Source organism: Ostrea edulis, chromosome 9, assembly GCF_947568905.1.
Source record: "Ostrea edulis chromosome 9, xbOstEdul1.1, whole genome shotgun sequence".
In the NCBI taxonomy this organism is placed as follows: Eukaryota; Metazoa; Mollusca; class Bivalvia; order Ostreida; family Ostreidae; genus Ostrea; species Ostrea edulis.
The window spans coordinates 36953808-36967903 of record NC_079172.1 but is presented as its reverse complement, the minus strand read 5'-3'; the positions used below and the strand labels follow the sequence as shown (position 1 = coordinate 36967903).

At 33.6% G+C, this 14096-nt stretch overlaps 1 protein-coding gene across 50 annotated transcripts in view; it reads right to left on the bottom strand.

The window, feature by feature from the left end:
- LOC125659436 (leucine-rich repeat-containing protein 15-like) overlaps positions 1-14096 on the bottom strand; it is a 615079-nt gene that overhangs the window by 333478 nt on the left and 267505 nt on the right. For 42 of the 50 annotated variants that reach the window (XM_056149051.1, XM_056149060.1, XM_056149061.1 and 39 more), the window contains one exon: positions 6623-6694. The exons of the other annotated variants lie outside the window; for them this stretch is intronic. In XM_056149051.1, coding sequence (XP_056005026.1) covers positions 6623-6694 — 72 coding nt within the window. The remainder of the gene's footprint in view (positions 1-6622; positions 6695-14096) is intronic. 50 annotated transcript variants of the gene reach the window in all.

Below are 14096 nucleotides of genomic sequence, written 5' to 3'. Positions count from 1 at the left end.
TCCAGCACTTTTCTTGGAAAAGGTAAAATATAGGTTCATCATATATTCAGGAATGATCAATCTCCGTTTGTAAGCGTGCAGTAGGGGGTTGAACATGTCGACCGTCACTTCCTTTCGTCACCGGAAGTGATGGAAAGAATCGCAAATTTCAAACTTTTTCTTTTACATTGAAACCTATACTAGTTTATCAACTCTCTTTCAAAGTGTCAAAATAATATTGAGTCTGTCGGTGGTCAAAAGGACTACTTCCGGTTTCTTGATAAAATATCTTTTTACTTTTCGTCTCTTTGTCCCCATAAATCTCGCTTATATTTGAAGTCTTTCATATGATTTTCACATGTCTTAATAAAAGTATCAACTTCTAGAGTTTTGATAATTTTGTTTTTCAAAATTGACTTCCGGTCGGTAGTAACCTGATACTTTTTCTTTCTTTAGTCTACTTGTTTTTGTTGAGAACTCTTTCAGATAGAGACGTGAAATTTTCAGGGAATATAGACAGTAAAGAGTCGCTGTCATTTATAGGAAAACGCATCTGAATAGTACTTCCTTGGTAGGATGATAGTATATCATTTGTAGATGTGAAAAATGATATTCATTTTGTCTGTACGCACGTGCATGCGCATGCACGTGCATCACAAATTTTCATATACTAACTTTGTAATCAGTCTAACTTCTTTGTTGTTCATCAAAATGGTTTGATATTCGTATCATAGGTAGGTATTGAGATCCTTAACTGATCTGCATGGTGAAAATTACCAATCTGCACGCACATGCACGTGCGCTTCATTTTGATTGGATAATACTAAAACGTCTGTAACTCTCTTATGAATGAAGCGAATGAGTTGATATTCACAGCATAGGTAGATAATATAAATATCTATATATTGGTGTATTGAAAAATGTCAACGCACACGCGCATGCGCATGCGCATGCGCGGGCATCGTCTTTCAAAACTTATTTTTTATCGTCCTTTTTTTAAAGGACGATAACGTTTTTGTTTTTAATCAAATTCTTTTGATTTTTAGATTCTAGGTGTGTCTTGGTATTCCTTCCAAATTGCTCCTGATTAGAACTACTGCTCAGCACGTGCATGCACGTGTTCTGAATTCTGATTGGACGATTTTAAAATCACTATAACTTCCTTATATTTGATGGAAACGTTATGAAATTCATACTGTGGGTATATGATACAAATGCCTGTTGAATGACTTCAACAAAAGTGCAGAATCATACACGCGTGCGCGTGTATGCACGTGCATTACTTTGTTTCATTTGTTGGTACTGAAATGACCATATTAAACGTACTACGTGTAATTAAAGGCTAAAATAAAATGAATTTTTGCTATAGGTTTACAATGACATCAGTTTTTAATTGGAGGAGGTTTGGGGAACATATGTAACGGTCCCCATTACAATTAGAACTAGTTATATTTATGTTACACATGTATGTAATCAATTAAAATCACTTCACACTTTAGAAAAATCGAATTGCATCATTTGAGGCTTGGTCCGATTTAGATATAATACAAAGTAACATTGCCATTCTTTACTCAAAATGTTATGATTTTTTCGATTACTTAGTGCACAGGTAATTCTAAAGAGGACTTCAGTTTGTACATGTATAACGTGTATTTTTGGAAACTTTATATATGGGCTCAATGTAGTGCATTGAAGCGTTTGAAATTATATACAGTTCTTGACACACTGATTTTGACTACGGTTAATCAAATTTATCCCTTTAAGATAAATTCAGTTATTAAGAATGACGAATTTGACATGCTTGAATATTTTTAAGTGCAATTCAATTTTTCTGGAATTTTGCTGTCCTTTTCTTGACACCAGACTTAGTCCATAAATAGTCCCAACGCGAGCATGCGCTCTCGTCATTTTCATTTTCATCCTCGGGAATGTTGTTTCAAATAAAAAGCCATGACAGTTCCGCCAATATGCTTTTGAGTATTGTTTTTCAGGTCAGAGGTGGTTAAAATAAGTAAACTACCCATTAAGCTGAAATCTGTACACATCAGCCTTATTCACGTGTGTTGATTAATTTAAGTTTTAGGAATTTCGAAATAACTCCGTTTACCTGATCAGGATATATGGCTCACGGCGGGTGTGACCTGTCGACAGCGGATGCTGACTCTTCCTAGGCACCTGATCCCACCTCTGGTGTGCCCAGGGGTCCGTGTTTGCCCAACTATATAGTTAGTATTGCTTATAGGAGTTATGAGATTGATCACTTTTCGTTATCTTCAACTTTCATACATATTCAGAATGAATGTATCTCAAAATAAATACATCCATGAATGTCTATGTAATCTAATAATAAATAACAATTCTGGATTCTAATTTTAGAACCCTTAATAACAATTTTCAATAAAAAATATTCATTTTGCATTAAAACCCGATAGGGGTATGCCTGCATTGCTTCAATATCATGGTGACATGTGAAGTTGATTAATGGTACATATAAAGGTACCCTTTCGATAAACATACATTAAAAGGGTTTGGGTGACATATCCCAAAATTAAAAGAGGATATCAAAGAGGGCAAAGTCACTTGAGATGGGGACCTATTGTGTGAACTCTGTGTCCACTCTCCCGTAGACTAGTACAATGTACCATTGCTGTAGCAACTCTTAGTGTCTCGACCAATTCATACCCTCTTTTGAAGATGACACCACACAAACTGCTTTTGGAATTCTTATAAATGATTGTTTTTGATTTCCCGAAAAACATTTTCACGACTCGGAAATATGTCAAATTCAGATCAATGTAAGAGTTGTCCGTACTTAAAGTAGATCATGTAATTTGACATTTTATTTCCGAGCTTTTTCTTTTCATCAACAGTAACATTATTGCTATTTATTTATTTATTTATTGGTTTAAAAATGAAACATCCATGTTCATTCATTTTGTTCTTCAGTAAAAAGATTTTACCCATTGATTAAGAATATACTTTGTCGTGTCGTGATATACTTGTAATTTGTCGGTAAACATTTACGGATGTGAACTGCAGAACTGTCCACCCTTGTACAAGTTTAAAATAGTGTGTCGAATCAGGAACGATAGCATTTTCCATGTCGACCTAACGCCATGTTGAAATAAAATAACAAACTGACGTGCGAGTTCCAAGTGACCGTGCGGGAACGCATAGTTTGTGGGAACGAACGGTTTGGGCTTGAAACAAAACGCTGAACGCTTGAAACGAAACAGTTTAGTGTGGGAATGGAACGGTTTTATCGAGAACAAAACAGTTTAAGGTGGGAATTGGACAGTTTTTATCGAGAACAGAACGGTAACAGAACGCTTCAGGGTCTAAATGTTGAGTTTCTTGAAATAAGTTTTTGTTTTTTATCGCGACAACAGTGGCCGTGATAGATGATATCGGTTTGCAAGGTATCTCATAAGCAGCCATACTTTCACATCACTTGTGAGTTGATTGACAAATAAACAATCACTATATATTTCATTTCAAACGTATTGTGTGTTACCGTCAGGGATTGAGTCCTGGACACTCCGGTTGCAAATATAATAACAAAATTTAGATAGCGCCTTATATAAAACAAATTACGCTAACGTGTATTAAAAAGATGAGCAGAAGAATGTAACAATAAAACACAATCAAAAGAAATGAAATTAGATGACAATATGAAAAAAGATTTTACACCTGTAGAATTATCAAAATAAAACACAATAATTAAGATCGATAGTTAAACTTGTTTTTATGTTGAACGCTATGCAGAGTATTGGCGCTTTTCTAAAAATACACTAAAGTGCTTTACGCAACTAGGTTTAGAACTTCCGTAGTAAAATACACTATAATTTTGTGGTGAAATTACTTAAGAGTTCTAGAACTCTTACGGTTAAAAACCGAAACGATACTACCCATATTTTGACTGAGACAGCTATCGTAAATTCCCCGCATTGTAATTTCTAGCTGTAATGATGTGCTCCCCTTAGATTTTTCATTGGGGAGGGGGGGGGGGGTTAAAACGTCTTAGGATATCAGTAATATTGCAGATGCGGGAGTGATTCACTACTGCAACATTTTCGATCATTCTACATATTAGCTGACTTTCTTTACGTAAATAAAATGATATTCTATGTTTCTTTGACATTATCTGAATTTACAATCTGCATATTACGATTTCCGAAGCTCTATTTTACCGTTTGCAGCAATTTCTATATATTCATATTTAGATTCATATTTATGCGCCATGTATGATTTACTGAAGTTTCAACTTCCGGGCGCTATATGCCAATGTAAGGTAGTGTTTACATCAATGGACGAGTACGGAGGAAAAAGCGGATTCGTCAGTATTAAATAAAGTTTGAATTTGATATCAAGTTAAAAAACGAACAGCAGAATGTATATTTGTTCTGCCACCATATCATTTTCCCTCCTTTGTCGGAATGACTCAATTATCTACATTTTAGAGATGATTGTCAATGTTTAAGTTTTTCAGTTGATCCACCTACAAGATCTCACGATAACAAGCATGGAGGAGCAGACGAAGAATTTAGCATGTTGTACGTGATATTCAAATAAAAAAACACCTCTATTAGACATACCCAAGCACAAAGTTAGTAAGATGTTTTGGTGTAAATAACATTGGAGACAAATACTAGGGGTTTATTACAAGTTAATGGGAAAAATATTTTGAACCATTACGAAGATCCTGTGGATTTGTAGCCCTTTCCCGAAAACGTCAGAATAGAACAAAATCAGAGAGGGGTACATTAGTGCAGGTGTATGACAGTCAGTTGAATAACCCATAACATTTTACTTTTGGAAAACATCAATAAGTCGTATTTGTAAACAAAAGGTCGGGTGCAAGCGGGTTACCAGCTGAATGTTTATTGATATACATGTACTCAGAAATAAATAAAAATTCTTTAGATAAAAAGTACTGTCACAAAATGAAAATAAAAAATTCTCTCAACGTCGATGAAGTTCTTTAGTGCCAGTAAGTATTGTGCATTTCACGATCTTTTGATGCGCACCCGCTGATCTTAACATAACTTATTTTAAGTACTACGACATTTTAACACGACACATCCAATATCAACACATAAACAGACATATAAACGTTGAGCTTAACATTTCATGATATTGTTTTTAAAGAAAACAAATCAATGAAGAGATTCCTTTTATATATGTTATTTATCTATTCCATCAAAAAAGTAAATCTAAATTGTATTCTAACAAAGGAAACATAATTTTATGAAGCCTTTAAAATTTTTAGGGGTATGCCCTCCCACAAGTCCATTTTAGATCCGCCAGTGATAAGCACCCAAATTAGGGCCTAAACTTACAATTTAAAAACCAATTATAAATTTTCTTGATAATGATTTTATATTTGTTTATGTGCTTAAAAAATCTAGCAGTTTTCTTTCGATTTCACCCAATGGGCGGCTATATAAATCACACCTTACTTTCTAATCGCCTTTATTTATGTTATTTTAATAGTATTCCCTCCAATAATCTGTTTACTATAATGTTCTTTAAACTTCGATATCGTATATGTACATTTACATGTTTGAACGACATTTCCTACCTTTATAAATTTCAAAAACCACACAAGTTTTCTTACATACATGATGGTATCAATAAAAGGTGAAGATAAGGAAAAGTGATCAATCTCATAACTCATATAAGGAATACAAAATAGAGAGCTGGGCAAACACGAACTACTGGATATATTAGAGGTGGGATAAGGTGCCTAGAAGGAGTAACCATCCCCTGTCGACCGGTCACAGTCGGTCACAGCCCACATGCCGTGAGCCATATCCCTTGATCAGGTAAACCGATTAATTTTTAGTCAAATCAGTGCCCCAAGAAAGGCCTAACAATCGCTATGAAACATGTCAGAGAGCACTCTATTTAAAGATAAGTTGCATTGGCAGACTAAATCATTGTAACGACCATAAAACTTGCGAAATTCTGATTAAAAAGGAGATATTTGAAACCCCTGTAACATCAACTTTAGTAGCCTGATAATACGTAGAACAAGCACATGCGTATTGAATCAATTTAGAAATGTATACATCATATGGGGGTAATAATGGCAAATATGCCTACATAAATACGATTGATTTAAACAGATTTCATTGTATGAGTGTATATCATATACAATGGTTTCAACATAAGTTCTTATCACCTTAATTACAACTTTCAATATACTAACTACTATGATAAATAGACATAATCATTTCTTAGTTACATTAAATAGATAGATAAATATGCATGTATTAATAGTCAGTTAGTTTATGGTTAATATCTATTTTCAATAAAATGTATATGTACGAAGGAAATGTTGAGGACTCTGTGGTGCCTTTATTTCGCGTTCACCGGGATATATCGAGTCGATATATGAATGAAAATGATTATTGTTAATAGATAAACGTTGTCAATATATCTAAGTGTCGACGCCACAACAAGAATGGTTTTTATTCTTCTCATTTAGAGACTTTTGAATAAACTCTGCTTTATAGGAATAGAAAAAGGGGTCGGCTAAAAATATATTTCAATAACATTAGTATTCATTTTTAAATAGAATAGTTCAGATTCCAATTAAAAAATAGTTCATAGTGAGCAAAGTGTATGTAGAGATACTTACAGATACTGTAAATTTCCCAATCCTTCAAACGCTCCCTTCTCCAACGTTGTTAGTTGATTGAATCGAAGATCGCTAAATTATAAAGACATCATCATTAACCGAAAATCATAAACACGAGATTGCTTAATTAGATCGCAATGAATAAAACTCAAGAACATTTAATGTATGGTCTGGAAACAGGTTAGACGGAATGATACATATCAGAAAAGTCATCAATAAATTATGAAGTTGGGTTGAATGCTGTTTCTTTTCTAATGTTGATGAAAAGGTGAAGATAAAACACGGCAACCAATCTCATAAACACTACTAAGGTGAATCATTGCATCAAATGTTGATTAATTTGTTCCATAAAGCACCTTATATGAAGTATACTTTCACAATCAAAAGAGCGATACAAGCTGTCAATTATTTTGTTTTATTGTTGGTGATTTTCCGAAATGATAAAAAGGGTGTATAGCTGTGATTTGAGGCATGATATGAATAGTTTAAGGGGGCATTAGCTGTGAAAATGATGAGAACCATTTTATCTCAAAATCTTTCAAAGACAGAATATATAACAATGACTAATGAAAACATTTATTTTGTTCAAACACAAGACAAAGCTAATAAAATTACTTTAAATAACCACTTTTAGCGTAAAGAAATATCTAAGGAAGAATTATTGTCTTGCAAAACAATAATTATTAAATCATCAAAATCACATATTCATGTTCATTCTTTGAGGTAAAAATGTAATTGAAATTATTAAACAATGGTGTTATTACTGAACTATATAATATAAAGCAATTTTCATTAGATTCAATTTTTGTGACAAAATGACAGCTGATGCCCCTTACCTTAAGGACACAGTTTTATGGTTTTTTTAAACTAAACATTTATGAAAATCAAAACCATTATTTACTAATATCTTTGGAGATATTTATCTAAATTCCTTTTTAAAAAACCACACTCTTTCGATAGTGAAATCATACTTTCACTGGCCATTAAATACAATTTTAGTGTAATGAAGGACCCCTGGAAGTATCAGGTAGAATGGGGTACGTAAGAGAGTAAACACCTCCCATTCATCCGTCACACCCGCACAGCATCCTGTCACACCCATATAACTCCTTCCTACCATCACAACACCACCATCACAACCTCACAGCACCACATCACACACGCACAACACACCGTCACACCCACAGAACACCACCATCACACCCGCACACCTCATAAAACCCACACAACACCAATCACAACAGCACAGAACCCAATCACACACTCACATCACCCCCGTAGCACCCTATCACACCCGCACAACACCCCGTCACACCCACACAACACCCCATCACACCTACACAACACCTTTGCTCTATACCACCTGTTACTAGCATGTTATGACATTTTTCGAAAAAAAATATTTGTGACTAAGATTTATCTTCGTGACAAAGAAATACAAAAATATGGCAATGAAAAAATTATGGCTGTTAGCTATAGCAGCACTAAAATTAAGCAACAAACTATAAGATTGATCATTTTATAATGAATACGCATCAATCACACTCAAAATGTGTTCCTTACAAAACTTTATATGAAAATAAAGGAAAATCTAAAGATGATGAAAGGCAAAGATAACAAACAGTGATCATGTCATAATTCCTATAAGTGTTACAATATAGAAAGTTTGGCAAATATTGACCTCTAGATATATCATAGATGGGATCAGGTGGCTAGGGGGAGTAACCATCCCCTGTCGGCCAGTCACATCTGCCCTGAACCCTATATCTTAATCAGGTAAACGGAGTAATCCATCAAAACTAGTGTGCAAAAAACGGCCTAACAATCGATATGAAACAAGTCAGACAGCATTTGACCCAATGATAGGTTGTATTGATCGTTATAACGACCATAGAATTTGCAAAATGCTGATTTTAAGCGAGACTGTTGATAATGTTAATTGAATTACTTCATATGTCTGATTTATATTGACGCTCATAGATTAAAAAAAAAAAAAAGGATTATTGAGATTTTCAAGCATGGGGATTTGTAAAGTTACACATAGACACAGATTCAAGTAATTTCAATATTGAACTTTTTTATAAGTAGATAAAAAATAATAATGATTAATAAAATTGCTTGAATAAAATAATTTAAAAGTATTGTGATTTTCACAATAAGTTTGATCATTTTTATTATTATATTTTTTTCCGAAATGCACCCGTGACAGTAGGCCTAGTTGTCAATGATACGTAATCGTATCATAATTTAGGCCTATCTAACTTCTCCAAAAATAAATTTAATAATAATTGCATTGTTTATTTTAGAAAAGCAACAACGCTAATTACAGTTGTTTACAGAAATGGCATTACCAAATAGTGTTTAGACAGTGATTCCATGTAAACATCATTTAATCGTAAATCTATGTAGATTATTGTTTATTGACCTAATTAAAAAACATCCAAGATCTTTCCAAAAAAAAATTGAAAAATTCTGCTGTGAATCCATCACTTCCAGGACTTTTACCATTAGACATATTTTTAAGTGCTAAAAGGGCTTCTTCATTGTTTATATATCCCTCTAATGTTTTTGACATGTTGTCATCAAGTATTCTAACATCATTCTTATCAATAATGGTATCAATGTTTACATCATGTAATTTATTATCATAACTAGAATAAAAATTTTTGTAGAATTTCTCAATTTCTGCTAAAATATCTGTCTGTGAAGAAATAGTATTACCATTGCTGAGCATAAGTTTGTTTATAGTTTTATTTATATAAAAGTTTATCTATTTTATTATTTATAATTGAAAGTTCAATTATCTTTTATCTTTAAATTTCTTTTTTTAAACAAACAGTTGGTAGACACGGCTAGCAAAGTTCTGCCTATATGTTGTTACAAGGTGAAGGTCAGTTGGTGCGAGTGTGTACTGAATTTGAGAGCAGAACGGAAAGCATATGCCGTAGGCCTATATGTAACAGTGCATAACTTCGATAGAACCATTTTCTCGCAGTTTATCTACGTCTTTGTCCAAGTGCTTGTTTGAAAAAGTACAGAGACAAATTATACTCGGTTTTGTTTTATGGCAAAGTCCTTGTGCCGACAAAAAATATTCACGTCTTGTCCCTCATACCTTCCTTCGAAAATTAAAAAAAACAACAGTCCAAATCCTCTCTACTGACAGCAAGTACACCCTTAAACGGCACAACACACCCTAATGCAGTGTTATTTACAAGCCGATAATGTGATAATTCTTTGTTTGTCAATTAAATATCATCTGTTTATGAAATGGCTAACAACTGTTTTCAAATCTTCTCGCTCGAGGTCGCATATGACATCACAGATAATGGCGCGTAAAATATCGAAGAAAATATGCATATCGCAAGATTTGAATTTCATCCCTTTCAATGTCGAAAACTACGCAAACTGTTTCATTTAATACACATGTAAAGTAGTTTCAGGCATGAAATGAATTAATTTTGCTGAAAAAATTAAAAAGTTTAAAAACATGCGATGTGTCCTTTAAGTACACTGTGTACACTATATATAAAGCCTTTAACATAACTATCTTTCGAAGTTTAAAAATGAGGAAACTATATTTGGTAGAGTGGTGATGGTGGTGGGAGTGGGCATTCAATATGATACTAAACCGAAAACTAAATTTATCTGAAGTCAGCCCTATTTTCTACCTTCCTTATCACCGCCGTTTGTTTATTTATATAACATTTAAGTAACGATCGTGATCAGGCAAATTTGAACTAAATCTGGCAAATTAGAAAGGTAATGGATGAGAGAATTTTTATCAAACAGTAAGGAAATGGAAATATGAATTTTTTTAAAAAGAAAGAAAGAAATATTGTCAAGAATTCAACTCAGCTTCGAGGGAAGCTACATGTAGTTCCCTCTGCTTGAATCTTATCTAACAATGTGGAAATGCTAAGGATTCACAGGGCTGCATGTTTGCTTGGTAGAAGTTGACAATGTATAATTACTACCTAAGTAAACAAGTTTTACATCTACTGTTTACAGAAGCAGGATAAGTACATATATCGCCCATTGAACCTCCATAACGCAAATACTATTTTTTTTAATTTTAGAAAACACAGCAATAGACGTAGATATCCGATTATAATGATATTTGTTTTAATTATTGTATAACCATGAACGAAACAAAACCCGCGACAAATGTTGGTAAACATTCAATATTTCGGGAACTTCTTTGTTTGCATAGAAATACTTGGCCCAGATCCTGCATTATATTTAGAAACAAAAATTATTGGTATGTATAGGTTCGGTAGGATAGCTTACTCATCAGGATTGCAAATCATACCACACCGGTGCAATAAACACATGTGCATATTGCAATAGAAGTGATTGTGATATAAAAATCAAGGACAACTACGTAATATGAAATAGTTTATCTAACAATTGAGACAATCACAAACATACCAAACAATGGTATGCTCAACATTACTTCAACAATGTTTCTCATTGAAACGGAACAATGAGTAAAGTTCTAGGTTGTGGTTTTAGAAATTAATTTAATATCAGATAAGGTTTGATAAGGTTCTAAATTTGGTGAAATAGAAATGTAGTGGGTGAGAATTTTATCAAACATTAAGAAAATGGAAATATAAAAAATAAGAAAGAAATGAATATGGTCAACAATTCAATTCGAGTGAAGCAAATCGTCTCTGCCATAATCTCACATAACATTGCGAAAATGAGAACGATTCGCATGACTGCATGTTTGAAGTTGTATAATTAGAAGTTTTATAATTAGAAGTTGTATAATTAGAAGTTGTATAATTAGAAGTTATATAATTAGAAGTTGTATAATTAGAAGTTGTATAATTAGAAGTTGTATAATTATTGCCCAAGTAAACAAGTGTTACATCTCCTGTTTACAGGAATATTACATGTATCGCCCATTAAACCTCCATAACGCAAACAATATTATGTTTTTATTTTAGAAAACAGCAATAGACGTAGATATCCGGTTATAATGATCTTTGTTTTAATTATTTTATAACCATGAAAGCAGCAATCACAGGCCTCAAGAGCCCCAGAGTCGACTCGCCCGCTAGGCCTCAAGGGCCCCAGAATCGACTCGCCCGTCAGGATTCAAGGGCCCCAGAGTCGACTCGCCCGCCATTTCCAACAAGGGATGGGGTATACAGCATTGTCTAATAAACTTTAACTCTGAATCTTGTATTGTGAAATATGCCTATTATGCTTCACTAGATATCTATGGAAATGCAACGTCATAAACCAGGATCTCGACACATCGGCTAGAGGAATTTACCCATAAAAGCTTCAAAAATTGTGTGACCAGAAAAGTTCAATATGAAAGGTCACTATCCTTGGTACCCAGCATATCTACATGAGATTATCATTTATCGGTACTTGTATGTAAAACATCAAAGGACAAGTTTTACATCTGTTTTACATCCGCAAAAGACATTAAAACAATAACAGCCCGGACACAATTCGTAGACGGTATCGATACAAATTATTTTCTTGAAGTCTTCAAATATCTTGATCATCTCATTCTTCGTTCTGTTTACATGAAGTATTATCGCAAAAACATAACATGCGCGTACGTAAATGATATTTTTAACTAGTTCGTTGCCTATTTATTTAAACAAAGCAAATATAGAGTTCAGTTAAGGATTCCAGATATATTTTCGTCAGAATCCTGTTAGAATAATGGATTTACATGTGGAATAACACTGCTAAGGTGATTGTAACACAGCACAGTTAAGATTCCAGTAAGGAGGCGTGTCCTAATCTATACAGGGATGTGTATTTGTGACATCACACATTAACAACAAAATATCACAATCTTTCAAAACATCAGGAAAATAATTAATGTTTCTAAATAGCACGGAAGTACAGCACTACACAAAAACTTACCATTCAACGGGGATTCTGTGTTGTTAATGTAATCTGACACCCTGATATATAGGCAAAAATTTGATCACGATGCGCTTGTCATTATGACAGCATCATGATAGTCTGATGCATTTCATTTGCAAGAAGTGGTGGATCAACTATTTTTTCTTCATGAAAAAAAATATTTTACACTTAAATGGAGAAATGTTGGGAGATATTTATAAGCCTGCTAATTTTAGAACAATGCCTTTCTTATAAATTCTCTGAAATATTTTCTACCTATACTGTAGGAAAACACTAATGCTTTATTGTTGATAAGTTGGCAGATGGGTGGGTCTTACAAATCGATTTCTTGCAAGAGCGTACCCTCAAAGTATCTCAATGAGTAAACCAAAGAAAAGTTAGACTATTTGAAAAGTGCTGCTATCCTGAGAACATTTTAGAAATGACTTATTCATTTCAAATTAAAATAAAACATAAACCGGCAAAAAATTTCAACACGTGGTACAATATTATTTCAACAATTATCAATCGGAATCTCTAGAACTCTGAAGCGTTTTCATAACTACAGAGGCTGTTAAAAACGTTCATGTATTAAAGTTGAATTTCAACATCATTATACCCTCACAATATCGAAATCCATTGATGACATCAATATCACAGGCATATTTTCTAAAACCATCCGACGCCGAATTACGTGCTCAGTCTAAATATAAAATATAATTGTCTTGAATATGTATTTTTAGTCGATCATAATTTCATCCAATATCAGCAAAGTTCCAAAATATTTGATCCGTCCTAATAAAGATGCTTTTCGATAGCATATTTTCGACAAAGCCGTTTGCCACCTTAAGTGTGATGGGAAGGAACGATAACTCTGGGTAGAGATTGAACAATGTACATAACGGATTCATGCACGTTCGAGTTGTCTCCAAACCAAATGATAACGAACATATTGAAATCACAGGTGCTTGTGGACAGGACTTCCGGTACCCCCTTCTTTTATTTTTAAATGTTCAATTCCTTGGGTATTTCGGACGTATTTTTGATAAAATATGTAACTTCAGAGTTTATCTATTTCAATGGAATACACAAATCTCGCATAAAAACCGTTTTTTAAAAATGTCATATCACCGATCATAATATATGAACAAGGTGTGCAACTCAGCCAGCGACATGTTGAAAAAATCTACACCTCGCTGAGAAATCCTATCGAAAAAACACCAATAATGCATATACCAACTGAAAAGAACGGTCATTCTAAATCTACTGATGATTCGTGGATTAAATGCATCGCTATTTGCTGCGCAATAACTACTTCACACCGCTCAATTTCATTGTTTTAACCTAGGCACTTCTCATTTCTGACTATAACGAACGGAAGTTGCAATGCTGGAATATTTCTGTCGCAGCCAACTATTTTTAGAACGAGAAAACCCGGGACGAGGTCTTCCTAATACCATTAGCTACACGAAAAAGAAGGAGAATACCGATCAAAATATTTCAAATCGGTTGTGGAAAGACTTTAAAGACATGCACACTTACACATTATTGGAACCATACCACTTTTAATATATCCAAATATACTATCATTGTA